This window comes from Micropterus dolomieu, linkage group LG04 (genome assembly GCF_021292245.1).
Source record: "Micropterus dolomieu isolate WLL.071019.BEF.003 ecotype Adirondacks linkage group LG04, ASM2129224v1, whole genome shotgun sequence".
NCBI classification, from domain to species: Eukaryota; Metazoa; Chordata; class Actinopteri; order Centrarchiformes; family Centrarchidae; genus Micropterus; species Micropterus dolomieu.
Genome location: NC_060153.1, coordinates 16,581,034 through 16,608,704, shown reverse-complemented (window position 1 = coordinate 16,608,704; position 27,671 = coordinate 16,581,034). Strand labels below are relative to the sequence as shown.

Genomic DNA, 27,671 nt, shown 5'->3' with positions numbered 1-27,671 from the left:
AATTTTTCATTCCAGCTAGTAGCCTACAGAGGACCACCTGGATCTAAACAATACGTTTCTGTACACGGGCGTAAAAATCACCAAAGCTAATGGTGGAAACCTGGATCAAGCAGACGAAGTGGGCTTTATCAACTACCCTGGATGTACAATATTTTCACAGGTCGACATATCGTTGGGGGACCGACTCATAACGCAATCATCAAACCCATATCCTTACAGGGGTATAATAGAGTGCCTTATGAACTATGGAAAGGACGCTCTGCAGACACAGTTTGGATCCGGACTATTTAGCATGGATAGAGCAGGTCATATGGACGATGCAACGGCTGGAGGTAATGAGGGACTAGTTAAAAGAATGGAGTACACACAAGGCGGCCGCATATTGGAGCTAATATCCCCTTTACATTCTGACTTGTTTTTTCAAGACAAGTTAATGATAAATGGCGTAGACCTCAAGATAAAATTCACAAGATCTAAAAACGATTTTTGCTTAATGCGCAACACTGTAGATGACTTTCAGGTTAACATTATGTCAGCAAGCCTGTTTGTAAAGAAAGTCACCGTATCTCTGGCTGTTAAGCTAGCACACGCTAAGGCATTAACACATGGCAACGTTAAATTTCCCATAGACAGAGTCTGTCTTAAAAGTTTTAGCGTACCAATGGGCACTCGTGTTTGTAATCAAGAATATATTCTTGGGACAAATACCTAAATTTATTATAGTAGGATTTGTAGATCATGAGGCATTTACAGGTAGTTATGCGCGTAATCTATTTACATTTAACCATTATGATATAGAGTTTTTATGTTTATACGCTGACGGCCAACAATATCCTTCAAAACCCTTTCAACCCAACTTTACCAGAGGGAATGCCATCAGGGAGTATCATCAATTGTACTCAGCAACTGGAAAGTATCTTAAAAACAACGCTATGGCCATAACCCGTGACGAGTTTTGTAATGGATATAGTCTGTTCTGTTTTAACCTGAACCCTGATGAAGGATGCGGAGACCATATGTCTCTCATTAAAAACAGTAGTGTTAGATTAGAGGCTCGTTTTAGAAATCCGCTTCAACGCACAATAAATGCGGTTATTTACGCCACATATGATTCTATAATTGAGATATCATCAAGAAGACCGGTCCTCATTGACTTTTTCTAACTTTAACAAACAATAGTATGAATACGATAGAACTGTCAAAAGTACTTGATAAGGCAGTGAAGCAAGGCGTCTTTCTTGGAGTATTTGCTAGTGACCAGCTTCCTAAATCAGTTATTAAAAAGAGACCCGGCATGTTGGTGGTAAACACAGACCCCTCCCACCTGGGGAGGACAACACTGGGTCACTATCTATATTGACAAGCTGGGTGTGGGATCATTCTTTGACAGTTTTGGGAACTCTCCGGTATACTCACATTTTCCTGAATCCTTTTCTGTCTTTCTCAACAGTAATTGTAAGTCCACGCAACATTCTGTTAGACAAGTGCAAGATGTGGGTTCTGTAGTGTGCGGTCAGCATTGTGTGTTTTTTCTTTACCACATGGATTATCTTATGACAATGTAATGACTTAATATAGTAAAAAACGGTCAAGCAATGATTTTATGGTGTACTGTGGTCAAAATAATTATGCAGAACCAGTGTGTCCAAGTATCAGATTCTTTTAAGTGTGTATAATAATATTAGAAGTTGTGTGCCAGTCATTATCAAAATGATTTATAGATTGAAACGTGTACGACAATGTTTTTTGTTATTATGGTGATATAAATAAAAGCACTTTGTAATGATAAAGTTATGTCTCTATGTATTTATTTAAAACCGATAACGATATACAATTAAAAAGTTATCCAATCACTCAATCGCATTTCAGGAGATACAAATGGACTTGTTTCATTGTTTACTAATCGATGTCCTCTGGTAACAAGAGGTGTAGATGGTGGTCCAGTAATAAGAGGAGAAGATTCTCCAGAAGTCTTTCTCTTAATCTCGTAAATTTTTCTTTTGACCTGTTGATTTGGTACAGCTGATAAAGGTATTTTCAATATAGCCAACGATTGCAGATATTCATCCCAACCTGTAGGTCTCTGGCTGTCAGACACGTTGTGAGAAGCAGTTACTCCTCTTATCAAATCATACACGAGACCCTTTAATAACATTACCGTTAAACACAAACTCCCCATGTTCAGTCCATGCAGATGTGTTTTTTGAGGAGGACATTTTATACAAAATATGCTGAGCTTTATTCCTGCTGATTTTTGGCATGTTTTTTAAAACTTCTTCAAAAACAAAATCTCTACCTTCTTGATTCTTCTGCTCTGAAGAGTGAAAATCCTCAGCGACCGGCATTGACAAAGTTAGTATGTTCTGGTCTTTTTCTCCTTGTTTTACCATGGTGAGAAATCTCTGCAATGCGATGGAATATTTTTTTGCTTTTTCATGAAGATCTTTAGTCTTTTGATCCAGAATGTCTTTTATAGTACGATCCAGGTCATTTTCAACAGTTTCTCGAATAGATTCTTAAAATATCAAGCTGTTGTTTAGGTACCAGAAACATTTTTTGTGCATACTCCATAGTCATCTAAGTTTGTCTTGAACCAATAAGACTCGTTATAAAAGGCACAGCGATACTCAGGAGGGGGAGTAGAAAACCGCCAGACTGTTTAAGCATTGTCTTCTTTTTCTTTGACGCGCAAACCTTTTTATTGGCGAGCAGTCTAATCCCCGCCTTCTTCTTTTTAAATTTTTGATACTGTGTCTTATTTAAAGGAATTTTACCTTTTAAAACACTGTTAGCTATTTCGCATAACGCTACCAAAAGGTCTGGTGATGCAGATTTAATAATATTCACTCTCTGAGATGGAGATGCTCCGTGCATAGTTTACAGTAAAGACAGGTTTCTTTTAACGCGATCAGACATGTTTATTTACTTTCCCTTAGGCACAGTCTGAAATCATCAGGTGTCTTAGCTTTAAAATCAATCATCAAGTAACCGTAAGGAACACTCATGGTGGCATCCTCGAAACAATCCATAAAAAATGACTCTTCCCAGGAAACATTTGTCTAGCCATTAGCATGACTTGGTATTTATCTCTGGGATTTTTAAACAAAACAAGATAATTGGTATTCAAATTAATAGTACGGCTAACTTTGCCTTGAAAAAACAAATTCTGAACTAGGTATAAACAACTTAAATTTCTATGATGCACATATTTTGTAAACACATTTTGGACCTCAATGTTATTGCTAGCATCACTCATTAAATCATAATAACAACAAATTGTTTTTATCTAAAGGCAACAATGTATCATCACATAAAGAAGATGGCAATCCTTCAACGAAATTCACATTTCTAATTTTCAATAACTGGTCATACAATGGTTGCCAACATGAAAAAATATATACAACATTTTCAATCTGTTTTGAAATTAGCTTATCGGCATTTTCAATCAACATTTTCACAAAATATGTTTTACCGCTGTTTGAAGGACCTGACACAATTAGACTAAAAGGATGTTGTAGTCTAAAATCAAAACCATCAGTCTCCGTAACAGCCATGGTATGGTAAAGTTCTCAGATCAGGAAAAACTCTGCGTATCGTGTACACGACTTGAAGTCTTGTGGCTAATGTTTTATTTTTTAGTTTGAAAGCCTTTTTATTTCTCAGATACTTAAATTGTCTCCTATTGTTAGGATAGTAGATAGGGTGACATCTATCTTAGCTTAAATCCCATAATGTCCGACGCTCTGAAGTGTTTTGTTTACTAGCTATTAATTAAGATGTTGCCAGCAAAACACAAGAGTGAGTATGTTTCTCATGGCTTCCAGCGGAATTTGAGGACCTTAGCCTATCAGTGTTAAAGGCCGTCCCTCAGACATCCCGTGAGTCATAGCGCGACGGGAGCATTGTTAAAAATTACTGAAAAACCTTCTATTTGTATGAAATACAAAAGATGCTTTGTAATTTACGTTTTCTTAAATGTTTCTGGTTGGAATATAATGTTTGGGGGGGCGGGGGCGCACAAAGCTGGTCTCTATTTACTACTCATATTAAATAATATTAAACATTAACATTGCAAATTATGTAAAAATTGGCCACAGCTTTAATTAAAGGGGCATTATGGAGTTTCCAGCAGCCACTAGTGGTGCGGTTTCAAGATTGCTACCAGGCGTGTGCTCGTACACGTGCTCGCTTGAACTCATGAGCAAACACAATCTGAAACATAACCACTTTCATACAGAAATCCTGCAATAACCACAGAACACCAGCATGCAGGCTGTGGCTTTTCACTCAGACATATTCAGGCTCTTTTACTTCAACATTCCCGTCTCAGAGGCAGATCAACACCGGCTCCGTAACGTTACTTCATTCAGCGCAGCCAGCTGCATATCAGGACAATCCTCCCAGAAAAAGGCAGTGACAGCGGCTATAGACAGGCAGTGAGACAGCTTCACACAATATACTGGAAACTCGGGTAAACCCCTACTGCAACTTTACAGTAATACTTTTATCAGCTGCAGGTTGAACTAACATGGGTCGCGTTAGTTGGTGAAGTAACGTTAATGTGGAAAGCGATATACCTTTGCACCGGATAACATTAGCAACTGTTCAGCGTTAGCCGGCAAGGATCTCATCATAGTATCTTTTTGAGATCATTAATGTCTTGCTTATTGCTCCTAAAAAGCAGTTGGAAGCTCTGGGGAGATGCTTGATTGTATTACATTAGTCTATGTTTGGAGAACCGTGCTGGAGGCTTGCCCTGAGCTGGATTTGAACCCTGCTCCTGCTGTTCAAAGGGCGACAATGCCACTGCGCCATCCAGCTAAAGGTAACAGTGAAGGTCTGATTGTCTTTATATAGAGTACAATTTTCCTTTACTTAAAAGAGGAGAAATATCATTTCCACAATTAGTCCTCAAGATTCTACTCAAGTAATAAAAGTATTCCATAGTGAATGTACTTAAGTATCAAAAGTAAAAGTGCTTATTCTATATGACAGATACATGTTGTATCTCAGTTCTTGCGTGCATTCGGTCCTTAATGAATTAATCTCTAAACATCATGTCAAAGTATTGGGTTTTCCAGTTATGCTGGCTGTGACTACTGTAGCAAATTGGAAAACATGACATTTGAAAGTGCATTATTTTCAATGTCAAAATTTATTTTATTTTTCTCAGTAACTTGTAACAGATAATTAACAATAAATACAATAAAGATTTGAAATTAAAGGGAGTAAAAGTACAAACCCCCATAAAAAGAAAATACTCAACCTCAACATTTGACGTAAGTAAAGTACTTGAGTAAAATAACCCCTAAGTGAGGTCACTAAGACACAGTTGAGAAATATCTTGGGAGCTTTTTTTCTGATCCACATTCCAGAGACTGAAATTCCACTTATTTAAGATACTGTAGAGATCTCATCTTTTGATCAGAGTAAGACAGAGATATTTTTTGCTCCTGAGGCCAATATGAGAAAACTGAGACATATTTGAGAAGAATCATGAGATCCTAGGAGTCATAGCTGAGTTTTCTTTGAGCTCTTTCTCTGATCCAATGTTCAGGAGACTTAAATTAGACTTATATACGATCAGCTAGAGATCTCTTGTTTTGATCAAAGTCAGACATAAATGAGATTTTATATGGTTGTTTCTCCTGAGATGAATTTGAGAAGTGGGAGAAAAGGCCTTTGGTCTCCGCTGGTTTTAAAATCAGCTCATTTGTGAGAATAGAAGATCTCATCTTGGATTTTGCTTTCCTATGGGTGTGCTTCATTTCTAAGTGAGTTTTGAGCCCATTGACAATAAGACAATGAAAATTTGATTCATTTCATTGAAAAACTTACATATAGTCCCTGTAATTTTTTATAAATGTAAAATCAAGCATCAGTTTTGAATCTAATTGTGACCCTCAACAATACAATTGAGCCACAATATGCACAAATATTTCCACTTCCATGGTTACACCCATTTAAAACATTATACAGTACTTCCTTCCTCTTCAAATACACACACACACAGACAATGAAACACCTCCACCTCTCTAGTTCCTGTGTTTAGGAAGTGTGTCTGGGCAGGGTGACCTCCATCCCTGTAATTAACTTGGTTTAATAACATTATTTCAGTTTGGTTGCTTGTGCACACAAAAGCACACACACACACATACACACACACACACACACACACACAGACAGACAAGGACACTCATAGTCCCTCAGCAGACCCCAGGAGGCCTGTAGTTTTTAGAGTCGAAAGTGGCATCTCATTTATCTTGGCTGTTCTTCCAAACTGCAGAGAAAGGACCGGGAACATGGGGTGGGGGATAATAATGGACATCAGCACTCATAATGAATAAAGTGAAAGAGTTTACTGAATCTACAAAGTTATAAAAGTTGGTTTTGTATGTGTGACCTCCCTTGCAAATGTGCCAATAGTTCAGTCTGGGGCAGTGTGACTTTGTGTGACTTCCCTTTCTCTCTATTGTTTACTTCATTGTCTAGATGTCGGTTTTTCTGTCTGATCCTCTGCTGTTGTACACTTATTGTTGCCTGTTGCTGCACCTGTCTTGCACTCTTTGTACAGGCAGACCCTGTGTTTTTGTGTCTGTGTGCTTGTCTGCTGTCCATAAGTGAGTACTTGTGTGTTTACATTAAAGCGTCAGAGTGAGCGTTGGCCCTAGAGGGCCATCGACCTTTCTGTGAGTCATTACTTGACCTCTCAACTCTGCCTTGACCCCTGCATGTGCCAGCTGAGCCCCTCTCCGTTCACTATTGCTTGCTGGGTTTTATTCACACAATCTGGTAGCAAATCTAGCGAATTTACAGTCAGTGTGCATTTGTTTGTGTTTACTTAACCCTAACCTAAATTCTAACTAATTAAAACCAAGTCTTAACCATTCTGATGACCCTTGGAAGTAATGAGGACTGCCCATAATGTTGGTCTTCACAAAGACAGCAATGCAAGCCCACACACATACACACACACTCAGGCCAATGCAGAGAGGGATATATGATAGTAAAAACATAAATTAATTCATTTTTAAAAATATGTATAAAAAAACAATAAGCTGTTACTGATTCTTTAAGCACTTTTGTCAAAAGTCACATTACTAATTGATAACAATACATTTTGAACAGTAAACTTCACTGGGAATAAAATCATTATTTTCCAATCTGTGGAATTACTTTTATTATCCAATAAAGTCAGAAAAAAAGATCATACATAAAACTGCAGCTTATACAACACTGAAGCATAAATGCCACATATATTGTACAATGATAAAAGAGTCGTGGTGCCAAAAAATATTTTTTAAAAGCCCAGTCAGACACAACAAACCCACACATCGCAGCCAACGCCACCAGGACGTGCCTCCCCTCTTCCGCTGGTCGATATGTAATTAAAACAGCAGACGTGTGTGTGTGTGTGTGTGTGTGTGTGTGTGTGTGTGTGCACGCGCATGCATAAGTGCATGTGATTTATGGCACATTTCCTTCTCAATTCAATGCAAGGTTAATACTACAGGCCACCGCAGCTGGTATCCCCAGAGTGTTTGCCACTGACCCCTACACACACACACATTAACACACTCACACACAAATGGAGAGAGTCAGAGATTGAGAGAGAGAAATAGAGACATAATTGTAATGAATTTTAAACAAAATCACTCTGGCCGCAATTCATATCCCACAATCCTCTCTGCTTTTTCCCGTTATCAGTAACACACACACACACACACATACACACACCACATATTCAGTGCCACAAGGCATCCTGTTTCCATTTCCAAAATTCTCCAACCTTCATCTCAAAAAGTAGTCCAATAACTCTACTCCAGTTATCTTGTAGCTAGAAGTATCACCCCCTGGGCACCAACAAAAAGGTCTCAATATGCCTAAAATGTTTGGTTTGGGGAAGAAAACCAACACTGGGAGTGGATGACTTTGTTAGTGTGTACTGATTGAGTAAAGGAAAAAAGAGCTCGTGAACACACATACACACACACAGAAACATGCAGTCTTACTGTCTCGGGTGAACACTAAAATTGCACCAGAGCCTGAGTTTGATAGGAAAGTAGGAAGGGAAGGGAAGACATTTTATTCAAAGCTGTGCGCCTGCTTTTTCTTTCTCATTTGTAGTTGCTGGCTCAGTTTCACCTAAATCTCATCCGCCTCCTCTCCTCTCCCATCTCTCGATTTCTCATATCCTGGCCCCCCTCTCCAAACCCTCTCAGGCTTATTAACACTTATGAATTCATCTCCCCTCCTTTGTCTCCCTTAATTCCTATCTCACTCCCTATTTCATTATTACTGTGTGTGTGTGTGTGTGTGTGTGTGTGTGTGTGTGTGTGTGTATTCCTCTGATTGAGCTCCATGACTCTCTCTGCTCTGCCCTATTGTACATGACCATAGGGGGATTTGGGGGCTTTGATGGGGCACTGACAACCCCCTACATCCCACCACGTCTGGTAGGAAGACAGAAACACAAGGCCATCTGTCCGGGAAAAAAAAAAACACACACACACAAAATTTTCTCACTGACCAGTATCCACCAACACACTGGCTGTAACCTGAGAGGCGTCATTGCATGAAAAACACACAACAAGCAGATGGAACAATGGTGAAGTTGAAAGGCAACAATGTGTATGTGTGTGTGTGTAGATAAGAGGGACGGAAATGTAGGCAGTGAGTGGAGAAAGACTGGTTGTAATTGTTGTGTGTGTGTGTGTGTGTGTGTGTGTGTGTGTGTGTGTGTGAGAGAGCAAGAGAGAGAGAGAGAGAACACGCCCACCTGCCAGCACACCACACACGTAGATCAGTCCGATCCGCAGGGCTCCGTGGACCATTTCTAGAGGGACTCCCACCAGCAGCTGCATGGCCATGTTCAGACTCAAGTGTTCAATCCTGTAAAAACACACAGACACACACACAGACAAGGGGTCAGAGTTAAAACTAAATCTATAATTAATCACAGGAAAATGAGCCACAATATTTGTAGAAAATGTCATAATAATATCAAAAGTGAATCGCACTCAAAGCGATAGTTTTAGTAGGTTGATTCTTGTGAACCTTTATGAGTCTGAAAAACAAACGTGAAATTCCATTTATTTCCATTATGAACTAATGGACCTTAATAGAGTTTAAAGTCTCTGTAGAGTTTACTTCATTGTGCTCAAAGTGTTGCGAAATTACATTTAAGAAATAAATCAGCAATGTGTGTTTCCAGCAGCGTTGTCCCAGTTACTGCAGTGCACTGAACTATTTTCATTGGAACTGAGTACACAGTCCCTATGAAAACTCTTGACAAGGTGTTCTGTGGATTATATAGAATATCCTGCACACTGTTTCAGGAAAGACATGATTTAGACATTTTCTAAATTAATATTAATTATCAATCGATGTGATGGAACCAAATGAAATGACTAATATTATTCATTATTATCAAAATTGTTGCTGATAAATTTTCAGTTGATCAGATTATCAATTAATCAAACTGTCTGCATGGGCAGACAACAGTACAGAAGATAAAATTATTTTGTTTTGTAATTTGAGTAAATCAACCCTGTCAGGCTTAAAAAAAAACATTTCCATTTGTACTCGTGGAAACTTTAAATGAGACAAAGAAAGCCAGAGAAAGGGATGGGCAGTGGGCGAGTCTGGTCAGTCCTCCACTGAGGTTTGTTTGTGGGGCCAACATTCAAACTCTGTTTTAGTATTACGAAGGATCAGCACTGCTGAGCTGTTGGCAAGATTACATGGTTCATGTATGTGTGTGTGCAGCTACTTAGCATAATGTGTCACAAAAATAAAAACTAAATGGTTAGCAATGCTGTTTACTAGTGTTTAATGGAAATTTTTGCACTGGCTTCTAAACACTGCAAAACACACCTAGTGAACCACTGATGATTTACGTCTGTCTACAGATTGTTTACATTTTGCCAACCATTTTTAAATCCATGATGCACTTATTTAGAATTTCATGCAACTCACAAGCAGCTTGACAATAACTTATTTCCCTGCCAATAAAATTCTCCAAACCCCAAGTCACGGATGTGATAATAAACTTTTTCAGTTCCTTCTATGGGTGAGGCGTCAGATGATTGACAGGAAACAGACTCAACTCTGGCACCATACAATGATAAAACAGAAACAGTGACAAAATCAAATTCTGGATTTATGTTCACTGTGATGGAAGCTGTTTCCATGCTGTGAAAAAGTGAAAGATAGCAAATGGCTTCTTCTGAAAGAATGAAAGATACCTCTGTGCATAGACATAAAAAGAAATAAAGAAAGGAAAAGGGCAACCTAGATGACTCGCATAATAAAAAAACACGTTAATCCTTTAACAAATAACAAACACAATGATCAGTCAGTTCACCATAGATATAGTTAATGGTATTTTGAAGTCCAAAATGATTACATGTCACTGATTTGTGATAAGTGATAAGACTCAGTTACTAAGACCAGAGTGTAAGAGTGTGCAGCGTTGTCAGCTGCATGTTTCCTCCAGGACCACATTATTATGCTTGCTCACAGACGCACATACAGAACATCTGCTCCTTCATCAAACCACACTGTCATGACCATCAACAGATAATCATCTGCACACTCCAGTGCACTCAAACATTACATATGAACAGACGGAGATACACAGTGTGTACACTCACCACACACACAAACAAACGCACGAACACACACACACACACTGACGGAAATGCATTCACACAAATGTACCCAGATCTGTTCACAGCATGTGTTTCAGTGCAATGACTTTAAGCAAGGGATAGCTTGTTCACACACAAGCACAACCACACACGCATACGGCGCCCTTCATGGCTAGAAAGTCCTTCCAGCCAAACCTCAGTCAGCAGCACGGACAGCAGAATCCAAAAGGACAGCCGCTAGCATAATCCGACCTCTCAGCCTTTTCTCTCTCCCTGTCTTTCTCCCTCATAATCTTTATCATTGTCTCTCACTCGCTTCAATCACTTCCCTCTTCTTTTTTCTGTCTCTGCCATCTCTGTTAAACATCTGCTGAAAGGGAGATGACAGAACGAAAGCGAGAGACAGGGAAAGGACTCTCCCTTTACCCCCTATTCGACAGATTCACAAACAGAACTGTCGAATGATTTGTGTCCTGTTGGTAGATTCTGGGAAAAAAACAGCATCAAACAGCTTAGAAATGAATACAAACATTCCCCAGACAAACACACACAATGCTCCCAACACAGACAGGAAAAAACAAGACATGGCCACTAATCTATTTCGTTTGAAACAACCCGGCCACCTCAACCACAATGCCGACAGAGAGGATCGTTCCAGTGATCAGAGAGACAATGTGGGATATTGATTGGCTGGGAGAGACCTGTCCAAATGCAGAAGGACAGCTCCACTCCAGAGAACAGTGGCTATCTATTTCTATACTTTTAATGAGGCTATTCTGTCCAGATGACCATGAGCTTTCAGGGTGCTCAACAAAAGCACAGGTTAAGCACTGGTTCACCAAACAGCTGAACTTTTACAACGTGTTCAGCTTACTGCACAATTCAAGCATTGAACTGGTTTCTTTTCATATCTCCGCTGCATCAAACTGATGAAAAGATTGTGATGCACTAATGAAAAGAAAGAACAAGAGACACAAACTGGCCAAACCCTCGCAAAAGAAACAATGTATCACCATTCAGCCAGCATAGATTGTACTGCAACAGTATCATTTATTATTGCAGCACAAACTTTCTCGTGACAATGAGAAGTGGATGAAAGGAAAAAAATGTGGAAAGATATATTTTGCTGCAAAATGTTTAGAGTTGTGGTTTAATTTTGCAGGAAGCTGATCCTCCTGAAGTTCTCACTGCTGCTACAGACATGCTGTTTCTGTAGAAGAGAGAGAGTCTGCATAATGCTCTACTGAGGGATGTTTAGGGGCCAATATTTACACTCTGTTTTAGGATCAGTCTTACTGAGCTGCTGATGGGATTACATGGTTTTTGTGTGTGTGTGTGTGTGTGTGTGTGTGTGTGTGTGTGTGTGTGTGTGTGTGTGTGTGTGTGTGTGAGAGAGAGAGAGAGAGAGAGGCAAAAAAATAATTATGGAAACCGTGGTATCAGTCAGTCAATAAAGCTTTTCAAAAGACAGTGTCACTGTTTATGATTATATAAAGCAGGTGCAGGTACTCAGGGTGCACACAGTGTCGTGCTTTTTAGCTCCTGTTCTTGACCTTCATTGAAGAGTATTCCATCTTTGCCCGAGTGCTTACTGCGACTGTTTAGTACATTACAGCTAAATAAAGAGGAATTGAAATATATTTTATTTGTGGGGTTAAATGATTGGTAACTTTTGGCGTCTATCTGGAAAGACATGAATACAGCAATGCAAATTGGAAGAACTGAGCGAGCACGCTGCAGTCGGCAGCAGAGAGACACGGCTGCAACCGTCACCATCAAAGTACATCAATAGCTTTAATCAGAGAGATATAGTGACTGGTTCATTTTGAAAAGGTCTATATCTGTAGGGATCCTTTCCACAGTGTTGTCAGACATGTACAGTTCCCTCCAAAAGTATTGGAACGGTAAGGCAAAGTCCAGTGTTTTTGTTGTTCACTGAAGACATTTGGGTTAAAGATCTAAAGATCAGTATGAGACAAGAGTTCAGAATTTTAGCTTTTATTTCCTGGTATCGACATCTAGATCTAGTGTTAAACAACTTAGGACATATCACCATTTGTATTAGACCACAGCATTCTTCTACTCTTAGCAAAAGTAATGGAACAAATAATAACATTAATAAAAAGTAAACAACATTTAATATTTGATGGCATAACCCTTGCTTGCAATAACTGCTCCACCCTGCGACCCATCGACATCACCAAACTGTTGCATTCTTCATTTGTGATGCTATTCCAGGCTTTTACCGCAGCTTCTTTCAGCTCTTGTTTGTTTCGGGGTGTTTCTCCCTTCAGTCTCCTCTTAAGGAGGTGAAATGCATGCTCTATGGGGTTAAGGTCAGGTGATTGACTTGGCCAGTCTAAAACCTTCCACTTTTTCCCCCTGATGAAGTCCTTTGTTTTGTTGGCAGTGTGTTTTGGGTCATTGTCCTGCTGCATGATAAACTTCCTCCCGATGAGTTTCAATTTATTTCTCTGTAAATTAGCAGACAAAATGTTTCTGTACACTTCTGAATTCATTCTGCAACTACCATCATCAGTTACATCATCAATAAATATTAATGAGCCTGTTCCAGAAGCAGCCATGACATTACCTCCACCGTGCTTCACAGATGAGCTTGTATCCTTCGGATCATTAGCAGTTCCTTTCTTTCTCCACACTTTGGCCTTTCCATCACTTTGGCAGAGATTAATCTTGGTCTCATCAGTCCATAAGATTTTGTTACAGAACTTTTGCGGCTCATCTCTGTACTGGTTTGCATTTTGTGGTGTGGCCTCTATATTTCTGCTCTCTGAGTCTTCTTCAAACAGTGGATTGTGATACCTTCACCCCTGCAATTGTGGAGGTCATTGGTGATGTCACTTACTGATGTTTTGGGGGTTTTCTTCACAGCTCTCACGATATTTCTGTCATCAACTTCTGTTGTTTTCCTTGGCCCACCTGTTCGACGTCTGTTGCTCAGTACACCAGTAGTGTCTTTCTTTTTCAGGACATTCCAAATTGTTTTGCTTGCTATGCCCAGTGATTGTCAAATAGCTCTGTTCGATTTTCCTTCTTTTCTCAGCTTGACAGTGGCTTGCTTTTCTCCCACAGACAGCTCTCTGGTCTTCATGTTGGTTTATCCTCTTTAACAGGAAATGCAATCTTTATAGGTTTGAACCAAGGATGAAAACTTTGACTAGTCCTGCAGAGCTATTTAATGTTTGGACAATCAACCTAAAAGCCAACACCTGGATAACAAACAAACATCTGTCAGTCACATGTCCCAATAGTTTTGCTCACTTGAAAAATTGGTGGGTTCAAACAAAGGGTGATATGTCCTGAGTTGTTTAACACATCTAGATGTAAATACCACGAAATGAGAGCTGAAATTCTGAACTCATGTCTCATACTCATCTTTTGATCTTAAACCCAAATGTCTTCAGTGAACAACAAAAACAAAGGAAGTTGCCTTACCGTTCCAATACGTTTGGACGGGACTGTATGTAAGGCTTTGCGTGTGCAGTTCATAGAAAAGATACTACATGTTTCTCCACCACTTCCCATTGGGACCTAAATCACTTCAATATGATCCTGTGTAATCAGTGCATGCTAAACATCTAATCTTTTAACCACACACTGTCATCCCTACTGTCTACCCTCTAGGTTCGCCTTATTAAATACATTTACCCAGAGGGTAATTAAACCTGTATGACCTGGTCTGAACTGATAATAAAATAGTCTGTAGTACTTGGAGAGGAGGGAGAGTAGGGAGAGGAGAGGAGAGGAGAGGAGAGGAGGAAGAGGAGAGAAGAGGAGAGAAGATAGGCTGAAGGATGGTAGCTTTTTATTAAATTATCTGCCAAGTTAATATTTAGTGGTTAATTTTAGCAGACAAGAGTGATTATGGCGACAAATGCTCCTCACACTCATATATGACAGCAGCATTGCAGTATGTACACATTACACCAATGATCCAATAATAATCGCTTGTTTGAGAACATGGTATCACTTTTATTTATAACTTCACATAGAGTGAAAATGAACTGCATCCAAAGACTCATTAGCAATTCACAATCTTTCATTTTCCCATCCCCTCTTGCTTATCTGCATTTTTCCTTCATGACTGAAAAGGATTTAATTGCTTTCAGTTGTTCCGCTGCGCTCTGCCTTACTGAATTTTTCAAATGCCATAAACCCAAACCACCCGAGGCGTCACAGATATGCAGTGCCTCTAGTTTGTGTTTATCAATATGTCATTTCAACTCACTGGTGTCACATGCACTCCGCCAATGACAAGGCTGAAGTAAACACATTGTAGCGGATGAGTTCAGGTCATGGAAAATGTGTCATTGAGGCATTTCCAGCATCCAAAATTTGGATGCTGACGGGGAAGAAACACTCAACTGTGTCCGTAGGAACTGCAGAATGGCTTAACGCTCATAATTAGAAAACCAGTAGCGAGATGTTAACTCACCCAGTGTGCATGAAAATGTAGCTGAGGTACCTCCACGCTTGGGCTCGTAGCTGGGGGTGGTAAGGTAAGGGGCTTTTTAGAAAGGATGGGCTGGACACCTGCAGGACCAAGCGGTCTAGCTGGAACCCATAATACATGAACACGGCTACCTGGGAAAACACAGACAGACAATACAGAATGTGTGCTTTCACTAAAATGATGCTTAGCATCATAAATCTGAAATAAATGGCTCAGGTAATTAGATGAAAGTTGAACACAAACTTTAAACTTAATTCCTGTACTCTTCTTCAAGAGTTATCAGTCAAATTATATTGAATGAGAAAGAAAAAGCACTCCTGAAATCAACAAGCCATCATCAGTTTTCTAAGAGCAGATGATATTTCAATGTAATTTGCTTTGTTTGAACACAGATAATGATATTGGACCCAAGCTATTCTACCAAGCTCAATACATGCACATAATGATTTGTAAGAATCAACATTCCTTCTGTGCATTGCAATCTATCATGCAAGACTTTTATTTACTTATATTATGACATATATAAAGCTACCCTAGGGAGTTTCCTTGTGTGAGTGTTTCTTCCCGACATATTGAGTACACCCTTGAGGCCTTGCAAAAGTGTTGAAATATTTTCGATCTATGTCCCTTTAAGAAAGAGAACAGGACACATACTGCTCACATGCTTCCAAACAATTTACCTCAGCAATGGTGATAGCCAGGATGAGCCAGGGAGGGGGGCAGTAGGTGTAACTGTCAAAGTACCACTTGCGGTCAACCTCGCGAGGCAGTGTCTCATAGGCGACGTGTCGGACCAGCCGTTGAGACAGCCCCAAGCCAACCTCATCTCTAAGACTGCAGCCTTTTAGCTGCCGGCTCCCCTGCAAAATGGCCCTCCGGAAACTGTTGGAGCGCTTGTTACTCATCTGTAGAAACAAGGAAGGAGGAGAGGAAAGTGACGAAGGAAGAAGAGACAGCGGAGGCAGAGACAAGAGTCAAAAAAGAGGGAGGAGGGGGGAACACAGACAGAAGGAGAGAAGGGTGAAACAGGAGACAGGTCAGATAATTTTACTGCTTTATTATCATTAGTGCAGTAGGCTTTTACATTAATAACCATCCTATTTATTTACAACACTGGTACTCTGGATACCAATCCTCCTTAGTCCAGCACACTGACAGACCCCTCCCACTTCACCATGCCAACAGAAAGCCTGTATCGTCCCCTAACAAACATTTCACTGCTTCCCTTTCTGTCTAATAGTTCATTTACAAACATATATATGTCCATTTTTGATGGGCGGGAACATTCATTCCATCATCGTTTATCTTTCCAAACCTTTCAGTTATGGAAGATCCTGTCAATCAGTATCATTCTTTTTAAACCTGAGAGAACAGCTACTAGTCTCATTTCATAAGCACTGTCATCTGTTTTGATTTAGTGCAGCAGTTTTTAAAGCACTGGTGTCACATGTTTCAAACAGTGGGCTTCTCATTTCACACATACAGTGCAGATACATATAGGCAGTCAAAACACACACATGAACACATTTTCTATTAAACACATATGCACAACCCTGACCCACAAAAGTAGATATGTCCACAGTGAGGATTTGAGGAATGTTCTCGTGTTAAAATTATTCATGCACCTCCCATGAGATGAGTGAGTCCTTGAATTTTAGTGAAATTACACTTCCTTTGAGTGCACCATCTAGAAGGATCACAAGCTGTATCACAAACAGGGGTAGCCATTTCTACCCTTTTTCAAACGGTTCCTGCTGAATTCTGGCAACAGCATGAAGGTGAGAAAAGTGAGAATAATATGTGGGCGTTTCAGCTGCTGATTATTTTTTTATGATCAGCAATTTATTAGCCACATTACCGACAATGCATATGCATCCTAAATCAGTCTTTACCCTTTGCAATTCATACACAGTGTGAATGAATATATTTATATGGGGAACAATGGAACAGGAAATTATTACTATTAATACTAAAACTAAAAACTAAAAAAGTGTGCCTTTTACTAAACTTGCTGTGTGTTTTATAAGATTTACCATGACAATGCAATGACTCCTCTCCCTTCTTCTCTCTTTCCCCAGTCTCTTTCTCACTCTGCTCTGTTTATGTCACACTCCATAACTCAACTCTACTATTGTGTTTGTGTCTCTAGGATTGCAGGAAGCCCAGATGTGTCAGTTAGTGGATGTTATTTTAAGGGTGAGTGATATTGGCTTTTTTAGCAAGTATTGGCAAAATTAACACATGTAATGTTGCTTTCAGCAATATAAGTATCGTGAAAGGTGAATGAATAAAACTACTGCAACTTGCAAGTGTTGCTTGCGTACTGAAGCTGTGATTGATGTTAATTTAGCCAGATGTAAAATCAGACTATCAATAAAATCTCTGTATGAACAGTTGGCTGATAGTTCTTCCAGCACTGTTTAATGAGACGTTTACTGTCTCTGTATGTATCACTGTTTGGAGATAAACTCCAGAAAAGGACAATTATTTCAGCCTTTGTGTTAGGCACAGAGAGCTGTGGGAAAATTATTACGGGTTACCATGGCCACTTCCAGAACGCACACACACACACACACACACACACACACACACACACACACACACACACACACACACACACACTCACACACACACTCACCACACACACACCTAGACCTCCCCCAGGCAGCCATGCCCCATAAAGACAGTCAATTCTTCGTGTGAAGTGACTGCAATTCCTGTCCTCTTTGTACAACACAAAAGGAAGAATGACATTCTGTCTATTTACCCACTGGCAAGAGAAAAAGGAGAGGGGAAGAGGAGAGGTGAAAGGGACAAATGGGTGTTCAGCCGGCAAGAGACAATTTCACAGTTTGATCAATGGAAAACACAGTCAGAGGAGAGGGACAGCGGAGAGAGAGACATAAGCAGGAAGATGGCTAAAAAAAGGGGGACTAAAAGTAACAGCAGCAGACACGTATTAGCTTCACAGAAGTACACTTCATGGTGAAACATATGTGGACACCTGAGCACTACACCCATATGTCATTGCTGCCTCCACTCTTCTGAAAAGCTTTCCACAAGATTTTGGAACTGGGCTGCAGGGATTTGCTCCTATTCAGCCACAACAGCACTAGTGGAAAGATCGCAAGGAAAAAAATAGAAATATCTATAAAATAGAAATGATCTTCGAGGAATGTGTATTTGGATTTATTTGACTGGCCAACACAGAACCTTGTTGTATTCTGTTGTGGTGAAAGTTCGGGACGTCATGGTCGGCACCTTAAACCCCCCAGGCCATTTTTTGTCTGATGACCATGTGTAGTTGTTTTTTTTTTGCCAGAACCCTGTGTGTTGGCAGCCCCATTCATCAGTTCCTCCACACCAAACTTTGAAAACTATTTCTTTATGGATGTCACTTTGTGTTGGGATGTTTAAAACAGAGAAAAACGTCTTCTCCAAATTGTTGCCACAAAGTTGGCATCAAAGTATTGTCTAAAATATAACTGTATACTGTAACATGGAACTAAACCTAGCCAAAACCATGAAAACAGGAGGGGAATCCACATAGTTTTCACAATATAGTGTATCTCAAGCAAAATAAAACTACATCAGGTATACACAACCCGAAACAGCACATCAGTGCATCTGTAAACAGAAATCCATCACAATCATTCCACAATATCATCCCACTGGGAGAAACAGAGGAGTGGTTCCACCTTTTCTGTTGATATTTTCGGAAGTATAAACCTATTACTGAGCCATTTGGTACCCAGGACAGTCGCCTTGTGATGTATGAGAGCGAGAGTCAGACAGAAGGAGATGGATGGACAGAAAGAAGAAGGAAAAAGTCACTGATAAGGAAGAAGCAGTGGGGGGAAAGCTGAGATCTTATGCAAAGCAAGACAAACCGAAGGAGAAGGTAAAAGAGTGAGAGAAGATGCAGGGAGGAGAGGGAGTGAGCGGTGATTTTAAGGCTGACTGTGACAGAGCAGTGAACAGGCAATTAATGACAATCACATTGATGGAGGAGCCGCGGTGCAAAGGAGAGATGGCGCGATGAATAAACCCCTCACAGTTTGTCTCTGTCTGTCTTGGCCTCCTCCTCTAATTCTTTTCTTCATTTATTTTTCCCTTCCTCCCTTCCTTCTATTAGGGAAGAAGTGCTGGAGAGAGAAAAAATGCACCAACAGAAACCAAAAACTTGTTGCAAGAATTATAATTAATTATAATCAAGTTCCCATATTGGCCCTTTGATCTTTATCTTCAAGACCATTAATGGCTGCCCTTAGAATTATTTTGTGTTTACATACATTTCTTTAGATAATGGCATCATATTTACAAGCTTTTTCCCAGAAGTGTGGGCATAAATCCTTATCGATAACACCAAACTTTCAGCCTTGAATAGCTGGCTACTGTTGCCTGAAACAGAGGTGTACACTCTTCTTCTGTTACTAGTTTGGTCTATAAAATCTTGAAAAAGTAGGAAATGCTTAGAACGTTTTCCAAGAGCCCAAGGTGATGTCTTCAAATTGCTCGTGTTATCCGACCAAGTCCTGAAAACCTAAAGATATTTCATTTACAATGATTTTAAAAAGAGAGAAAGCAGCATATGTTCACATTTTAGTAACTGGAACAGGCAAATGTTTGGCATTCAAGCTTGATAACTAAGTAACAAATCGATTAATGTAATCTAAATTAATTGTTATACATGTCACTCTTTTTTCACTCCCTCCTTTCCCTGTATTGCTCTCTGTGTTAAGCTTTCGTTGCTCTGTTGCTGCTTCTATGAATGTCTAAACCATTGAGTGGGTGGATACAATAGCAACTAAGACAGAAAATGTGAATGTACACACAGATGCTGGGACCCCATTCCTCTCTGTCCCACTTCAAGTTGCACACCATGACCCACAGCTTGTCACATGACATGAATGCACCAATTGGAAACCAAGAGCGAAAGTCCTTTTGACATTTTTCCAAGCTTCCTACAGGCCTCATTTCTCACCCACTGTATGAGACAATAAACAGCTCCGAAGAACAAGAGAAAAAGGGAGACATGGACACACTCATACTCACAGACAACAATGAATTCCCTACAGTCTCCACAAACACACACATACCCCCCCACTCCATCCCTCAGCCACCCAGGTGTTATTGTGTACCACACAACTACTCCCACTCCAAGACCACTCCACACTGTCGCCGGGTCAACAGTTCAGCCTCCCATGGGGAACAGCAGCAAGACAGCAGAGAACAGAAAATGAGAAGGTTAAGAGGCAGCAAGCTCAGCTGGAGATGCTTGAGTGAGACCTTGGACAATCAGCAGCAGGCTGCAGTTTAAAGGTGAAACTGAAAGTGGGGCAAGGTGAGCCTTAAGAGGGGAATTTATCACCAGACTGAGAGTCATTTCCTATTATGAAGACTCTCCACCTTGTTGCTGAGGTGACCTTGGAATATGGCTTTTGGTGCTGGATGTAAAAATTAAAAGAAGTTTGATGTGTGACAAATTATGAGTGTAGATTAAAGTGTTATAATAGTGTTGATAAACAGAGTTTAGTCAAGTCAAAAATAAGTCTCAGTTTTTGGCTGTGAAGTCCCAAGTGAAGAACCAAGTCAAGACAAAATCCTAAACTTAGTGTTTCGAGTCTTGAAATTAACAGAAATAATGATGAAGTTTGTATTTATCATCATTTAAAGGCAAAATGATCAGGTGTTTCTTGGTGTGTTCTTTGTGCGACACAGTTATACATACATTGGTAATTTCTGAGCTCAATGTTTTGCATATTGCTGTCAATTGTTTTTGTTGATGGCAGCAGTCTTCACAGTCGAATTTGATAATCTTATCAATCATTTTGCAGGTCTGCGCTGCCCACACCATACGTTTTCCCCCTGCTTGCAAAACACAATTATCTGCTGACAGATTAATTCAAAGTATATCCATTGTCAAGAACATGTGGAGCTGATTTGATTCATACATTTTTTAAATCTCTTATCTTGAGGAGGAAATCAAATCATTAGAAGTCAAAAGGTCCAATGCTGAACTCTGATGTCAGCAAGACTATAAAAGTTTAAAACATCTCACCAGGTTGACAAAGTCTTGGTAGCAGATCTTTCCATCAGCGTTACCATCAGCGAGGGCCAAGAGGACTTCCAGTTTGTGGGGATCAAGCTCTGAACCATGGGTCGCCAGCAGGTCCCTGAAACGCTCCGTACTGATGAAGCCCGAATTCTCTGGGTCATACTGCAAGTGAACCCACACAGACCGTGCAACATTGATGAGAATTTAACGTAAAAGTGCAAGAATGGGGAAGTGTAAATAGAATATAACAGACACAAATACATTTATACCTGAAGCAAACTGAACTGTCCAACCGTAGATTAGAGGCACAACACACATGCAGCATACCAAATAAGCAGCAGATACCGATAAACATGTTAGAAGTTCATGAGTGTTCAGTATCCCCTAGTGCATAATTTTCTGTGCAGCCAAACATCAGAAGCTCACCAGCCCACCAGCAGTGGTTTAGTCATAGTTTAAGTGTTTTGTAAAAGAGCCCTAATTACTCCAAAAAGGCCCAACTGTTGAGGCGCAGCAGTAAACTTTTAACAGCTTTGGGATTTCAGTTTGAAATGACAAGCAGCACTGCATTTAGCAGCAGGCTGTTTTTTTGGCTTATTCACAGCCAGAACAGAGTGGGTATTCAAAATTATCTGAAAAACACCAGATATTCTGATATTTTAAAAGCTGTAAATTCAAAAGACCTTCAGAGCGCTGATTACTTAAGCACCAATGTGAAAGGAGCTATGCATTCCAGCTTTGCTATCCCCTGACATCTTGGTCCTACAGCTCTTTTTTTTTCTTCGCACGTAATAGCTTTCAAATCTTAAGTGGCAATTTAGAGTGAAACTGCCATTTAGAGATATGCAAATATTAAAAATATATATATGTTTTGTTTGTGTTTCACATTGTGAACTATACCCAAGAGAGATAGAAATTATGAAAGAGGTCTGCTGATTGGAGAGAAGTGAGCAAAAACACTTCTTACAGCCTTCTCTGTTTCTGATAGAATAGACCTCCAGTAATTTTGCTCCTAAATATCAAGCTCTTGATGCCCTAAAAGAAGGATAAAACAGAAAATGGCGACAGCTATGCGACAATATTTGTCTCTTCAGGAGTTGAATATTCGATTTGAATGTCAGGTTGTTTGTGGATGCTGGCAGAAGGCATTTGCTAACTCTCCATCTCTATGTGCCTGTGTGTGAGTATGTATGCAAATGTAGCTGTGTGTGTGTGTGTGTGTGTGTGTGTGTGTGTGTGTGCGTCTGTAAATTTGCAAACGTGGGTGTAACCATGTCTGTGTGTGTAAATACAGTGCATTCATCCATAAAGATGTGACATTCAGACATTATGAGCCACCTGCCTGATTCCAGCACCCCTGAACCATAAATAGTGACCGTGTACATGCATGCGTGTGTGTGTGTATGTGAGTGTGTGTTTGCCATATGCAAGTGTTGGCAGACGCTGAGGAAAGCCAGGCTGGCAGCAGGTGCTCTATGCTCGATCAAACAACAATGGGGAGAAGAGGTTTTGGCTCTGCCTTGTGTTGTTTTTCTCCACATTACCTAACAGTGATGAGGCTTTTTTGTACCTGTTAAGGCTACAGTTGTCAGTAGACTTTCCACTCAATGTTATCTTTGAGACCTGGCTGTATGCATATTCACTGTCATTGGCCTGAAAATGTATTTAATGCAGCTCCTGTGGCTGCAGTTAATTAAATGTATACACTAATTTTTGCAGGTTTGGTTCACTGGCTCCCTTTCCCAATATGTGATGAGAGGATTATCTCCAAAATCATCCTTGTGTCTTCAGTAGATAGTTCTACATGGCAAGTATGCTAATGCTATAGAAGCTACATTAAAGGTTCAGTGTGTAAGTTTTCATGGCATCTAGTGGGGAGGGTTGCGAATCAGTGGCTCATGGTGCATTCACATGCTCCACGGATGGTCCTATTTCCCGAGTTGGGAAGTTGTTGTTCTTCTGAATGTGGAATCTACATGGACGCTACTACAAAGATGTGTTGGATTAGCATTATCAGAGCATATAAACAACAAGCAGACATCTAGTTCACGCTACATGGACAGCAAATTGCAACCACATTACAAATTACATATTTGCAAAATATGTATATGAAATATATGATTTTGCGCAAATCAAAGTTCTGTATACTTCTTTATGTCCCATGTACACTTTATTTCTCTTTTTGCAATAAAGATTTAAGAAAAAAAGATTCCGATTATTCCGACAACCACATGAATGCACCAACAGTCACCACTCACCCCTCCCTTTCCAAGATCGCAGGAGAAGCTACAGTGGCCGCTCTGTCTGCTCTTGTGCTAAATAATGCTTGTGGACCTCCATTTGTCCAAATTTCTCTTCTTTTCTAATAAACCAATCGACTGCTACTACTAACACTTTTTCTCTTTCTTCTTCTTTTCTTCGTACGTATTCAATGTAGTGATGAAATGTGCTCTGTAGAGCAGTTTGTCCGTTTGGGCTACTGCAGAAACATGGCGGCACAACATCGCGGCTTCCATGTAAGTGGACCCCCGGTGTACGTAGATAGAAATAGCTCATTCTAAGGTAACGGTTCATTATGTAAGGTCTTTATACACCACTGAAAACATAGTTATGTATATTATCTTTCATTTCTATAGATTCTCCTAAATATTAAACACTGAACCTTTAAGTGTTCAGAAGAGATATGGCATGGAAAGACGCTTTAGTGGTGGGCAGATTGGATGATAACACATCCACATCAAAAGAGGTGAACTTCCATTAACACCCCCATAACCAATTTTTCTGGAGCAGACAGTTAGTGAAACCTTAAGAGTGCAAGAAGGCATGATGGGAAGAAGGACGGGGGAATATTTAGCCCCAGGTGTGATGTCAAATGAAAATGAAAACAATAAGTACTGTGCCTTATCATGATGACATTTGTGACACAGTTGTGTTGATGGAGGGGAAAGTGTTGGAGAATTGCTCAGAAATCTGATTGAGAGACATTTTTAGTAAAAGCAATAATTGCTAGAGGGCACTAGATGAGAAAAATTAAAGAAGATCCCCTCTTCCCCCTGGGAGACTATGTTCTCTGTGTGTTTGGCAAGTTTTATGATCTCAAATGTCTTTATTACCAACGGTACAGAAATTAACATGATGAATGAAGGAAGTGTTCAGATGTCTTTTTCATTTGGTAAGGTAAGCACTAGAACACATAATTACCCAATAAGCAAATGTAATATGATTGAGTGATACTAGGAAATAAAATGATTTTCGTGATATTACATTTTAAATTGTTTATTTAATGTGTCCTCTCTTAATAAATGGCATGGAGGGGAAAATCAAACTAACAAGAGGAGGTGATTTCATGTGATTATGACTTTAAATCTTTGTCTGCAAGCCTTTCACCAACTTTACATGAACTTACATTACTTACTTTGTATGGCTATCTAAGCTAGACTGCATCTGGACTGTGTACAAGACTATGTGACTGTGACAACATCTGGTATGGCAGGTGTGACAGCAATGCGAGTAACATCCTGGAGCATTCTAGTGTATTTGTTTAAGAAAAGGCAAAGTGGGGTTCACAAGTGTAACCTCACAAGAAGTTAGCTATCATCTGCCACATGGCATCCAGCAGAAGAAGAAGAGGAGGAAGGAGGTGTTGCAGAAATAATTTGTATATTCCTATTAAACTAGAGAATATTCTTACAATGCCAGTGCAATTTTACAATACTGTTATGTTTCTAGGCAAACAAACTCCTGAATATGATTAAACTTGCACTACTGAGTTCAACATACACAACACTAGCACATATGCACACCAAAACATCTCTCTCTCTCTCTCTCTCTCTCTCTCTCTCTCACACACACACACACACACACAGACACACACACACACACACACACATATACACAATGAATAAAATGTAAACTCTAAATATAAAAGAACCAACCTTCTCTTGCAGTAAATCAGCTAGTTTCTGCCAAGGACATTTTGTCATGGTGAAGTAATGTCAGCCAAATCTAGTCTCGCTCAGCATGTGAGCGAAACAATATGTTGTTTGTGTATGTGTGTGTGTGTCCCTGTCATATTGTTTGTCCCAGACTGCACAGGGTTATTTCTAACCAGGACTAAAGGATTACAGTCCAATCCAAGACCCCTCAAAACACACCTCCCCCATCTTTCTCTCTCAAATACACACACACACACACACACACACACACACACACACACACACCCCTAAAATCCCAGCCAGCCTCCTCTCACCCTTCTTGCCCCGCCTCACACAGAACACCACCCTCACCCTACATTCATACCCCTCTCCTTCACTCTCTCCCTTCACTATATCTCTCTAAAGCTAACATGTGGGCTCCTTCAGAAGAAAAATAAATGGTTCAATAAATTTGCCCCGTTATCTCTTTTACTGTCACTCCCAGACGCAGGCAGCCATACATTATTTTCATTATTTTCCTCACAAACACTGCCTTGCTCCTCTCTGCAATACCACACACTTCATAGTTGAGTGAGCAGTCCCTGAATTCAACAGGATGGCTGCTGAGGTGGAGCAACAGAGGGACATCCACTCAACAATGGGCCTACGATGGCAATTTCATGCAAGGTTTACCCAATCCCTTCACTTCAATTAGTGATCATTTCCTTATGATGCGCCCTGAATTTCACGCAGAGAAGGACAATATGATACACTCTCCACCTAAGACTACTCAAGCATCACCATAAACTAAAGACTAACAAAATCTCAGTTGTAGGGCTGCAACTAATGATTATTTTCAGTATCTAGTAATCTGACAACTTTTCTTTCGATTAATTGATTAAACGTTTGGTCTATAACCTGCCCAAAAAATAGTGAAAAATGCCATTTGTAAGTTTGTTTTGTCTGTTATTCAGATACTCAGAAAAGCTATTCAATTTATTCTCATAGAAGATGTAGAAAACCAGGAGGTATTTACCTTTAAGAAGCTGGAACTAATAAATTGCATTGTTTTGTGTAAAATAAATAAATTAAAAAGTCTTAAATGATACATTTTTTCAACAGATCTGTCAATAAATTGACTAATTCTCTCAGCTCTAGTTAATTGTATCTTTTATTTATTTAACGACATTTTGTAATGGCCTTACTGGGTTGTAATAATAAAGAAAAATAATGGAGATGCTTCTTTTTGCACCTAGTTACTGCATTACTAATACTACATGGACATATGAGTGAGGAGAGGATTTTGGGTAATGCAGTACTTACATTTTGGTAAGTATTTAGCTTGTGCATGTAGGAACATTCACCAGATTGTGAATTTGAGTGAACTTTTATCTCAATATTTTTCATTTTCTAACAACTCTGTTATTGTGTCTGCTCCACAAGGCTTGTTTTGCAAACAGCAAAGGGAGCGTGATGCAAATCCCCAGATTAAAATAGACACACATACACACTCATAAATCCTGGTGCAGACATAATACCACAAAACATTCACAGCCAATGAGCTTTCATATTGAGGGCTTCTCAGCAGCCTGGTGTCAGTGCGGAGGAGGAGAAAAACAGCAGGAGGAGGGAGGGGAGCAGGGAGTAAAGAGGGTTGGTTTGGGCTGTGGGGAGGGGGTGCAGATTGGACACAATACAAGGCTTTTTGTCTTCTGCCTCATTTTCATAAAGCTGAATATTAAGGAACTGGAGGGTAGGCAGTTTGTAAGGGTCAGTGTTGTTTTCAAGTTTGCCCCGAGACCATGGAATATGAAGTAGGGCAAACATAAAAATATACCAAAGGCTACAGTGAGAAGTATACTCAACACAAAATGTGATTATATCTAGCCATCAAGGTGACAACCATCATCAGGCCTTATAAAAAGTAAGCAGACATCAAATTTTCTGACCATAATGCTAATCTGGGAAAGATTGTCCAAGCATCTCTCACTTACTCGTGCTGCTGTTCATTGCTTTCCATGATCTCAACTGTCCCTATTCAGTCACATAGGAGACTGAAAAGAATCAAAAAGTCTTCTGCTGTACTTAATCGTCTGGTTACAGAATATTACACCTGCTGATCAAATTCCTCAAAAAAGAGAAAGGCTTGGCAGGAGGTCATTTAAGACTTTGATCAACTTCACCATTGACTCTCAGCCCTGGCTGATCTCCAGCACTTTCAGTGACCTTTGACATTTGACCCAAACTGGTATGGGTCACTGTCTTTGAGCTGCTGATGAGGTATTATCTAGAACAGTAAACACAAGCTAAATGAAGGAAGGAAGCGAGGAGAGTGAACAAAGACAGACCAGAGTTAATTAAGAGAGACAGTGAGTAACTCAATCCTATCTTGGTCTACTAACAGCAAAGTGGCCACTCTCAAATCCTCTTACGCCTACGTTACACACACTGAACCTGTCACGTACTGAAGAGCTGATGTAGTGAATGTTGGCATGTGATAATCATGCAGTGTATGTAAGTGAAAATGCTGCAGGACAATCACTCAACAGTGGGACATTTTACAAATTCCTTGT

At 39.9% G+C, this 27,671-nt stretch overlaps 1 protein-coding gene across 5 annotated transcripts in view; it reads right to left on the bottom strand.

Moving 5' to 3' along the window:
* Positions 1 to 27,671, bottom strand: part of rhbdl3 (rhomboid, veinlet-like 3 (Drosophila)) — a 67,644-nt gene that overhangs the window by 11,598 nt on the left and 28,375 nt on the right. For all 5 annotated transcript variants that reach the window (XM_046048347.1, XM_046048349.1, XM_046048348.1 and 2 more), the window contains 4 exons: positions 21,188 to 21,346; positions 15,807 to 16,031; positions 15,109 to 15,257; positions 8,780 to 8,892 (listed from right to left, as the gene is read on the bottom strand). In XM_046048347.1, the coding sequence (XP_045904303.1) occupies positions 8,780 to 8,892; positions 15,109 to 15,257; positions 15,807 to 16,031; positions 21,188 to 21,346 (646 nt within the window). The remainder of the gene's footprint in view (positions 1 to 8,779; positions 8,893 to 15,108; positions 15,258 to 15,806; positions 16,032 to 21,187; positions 21,347 to 27,671) is intronic.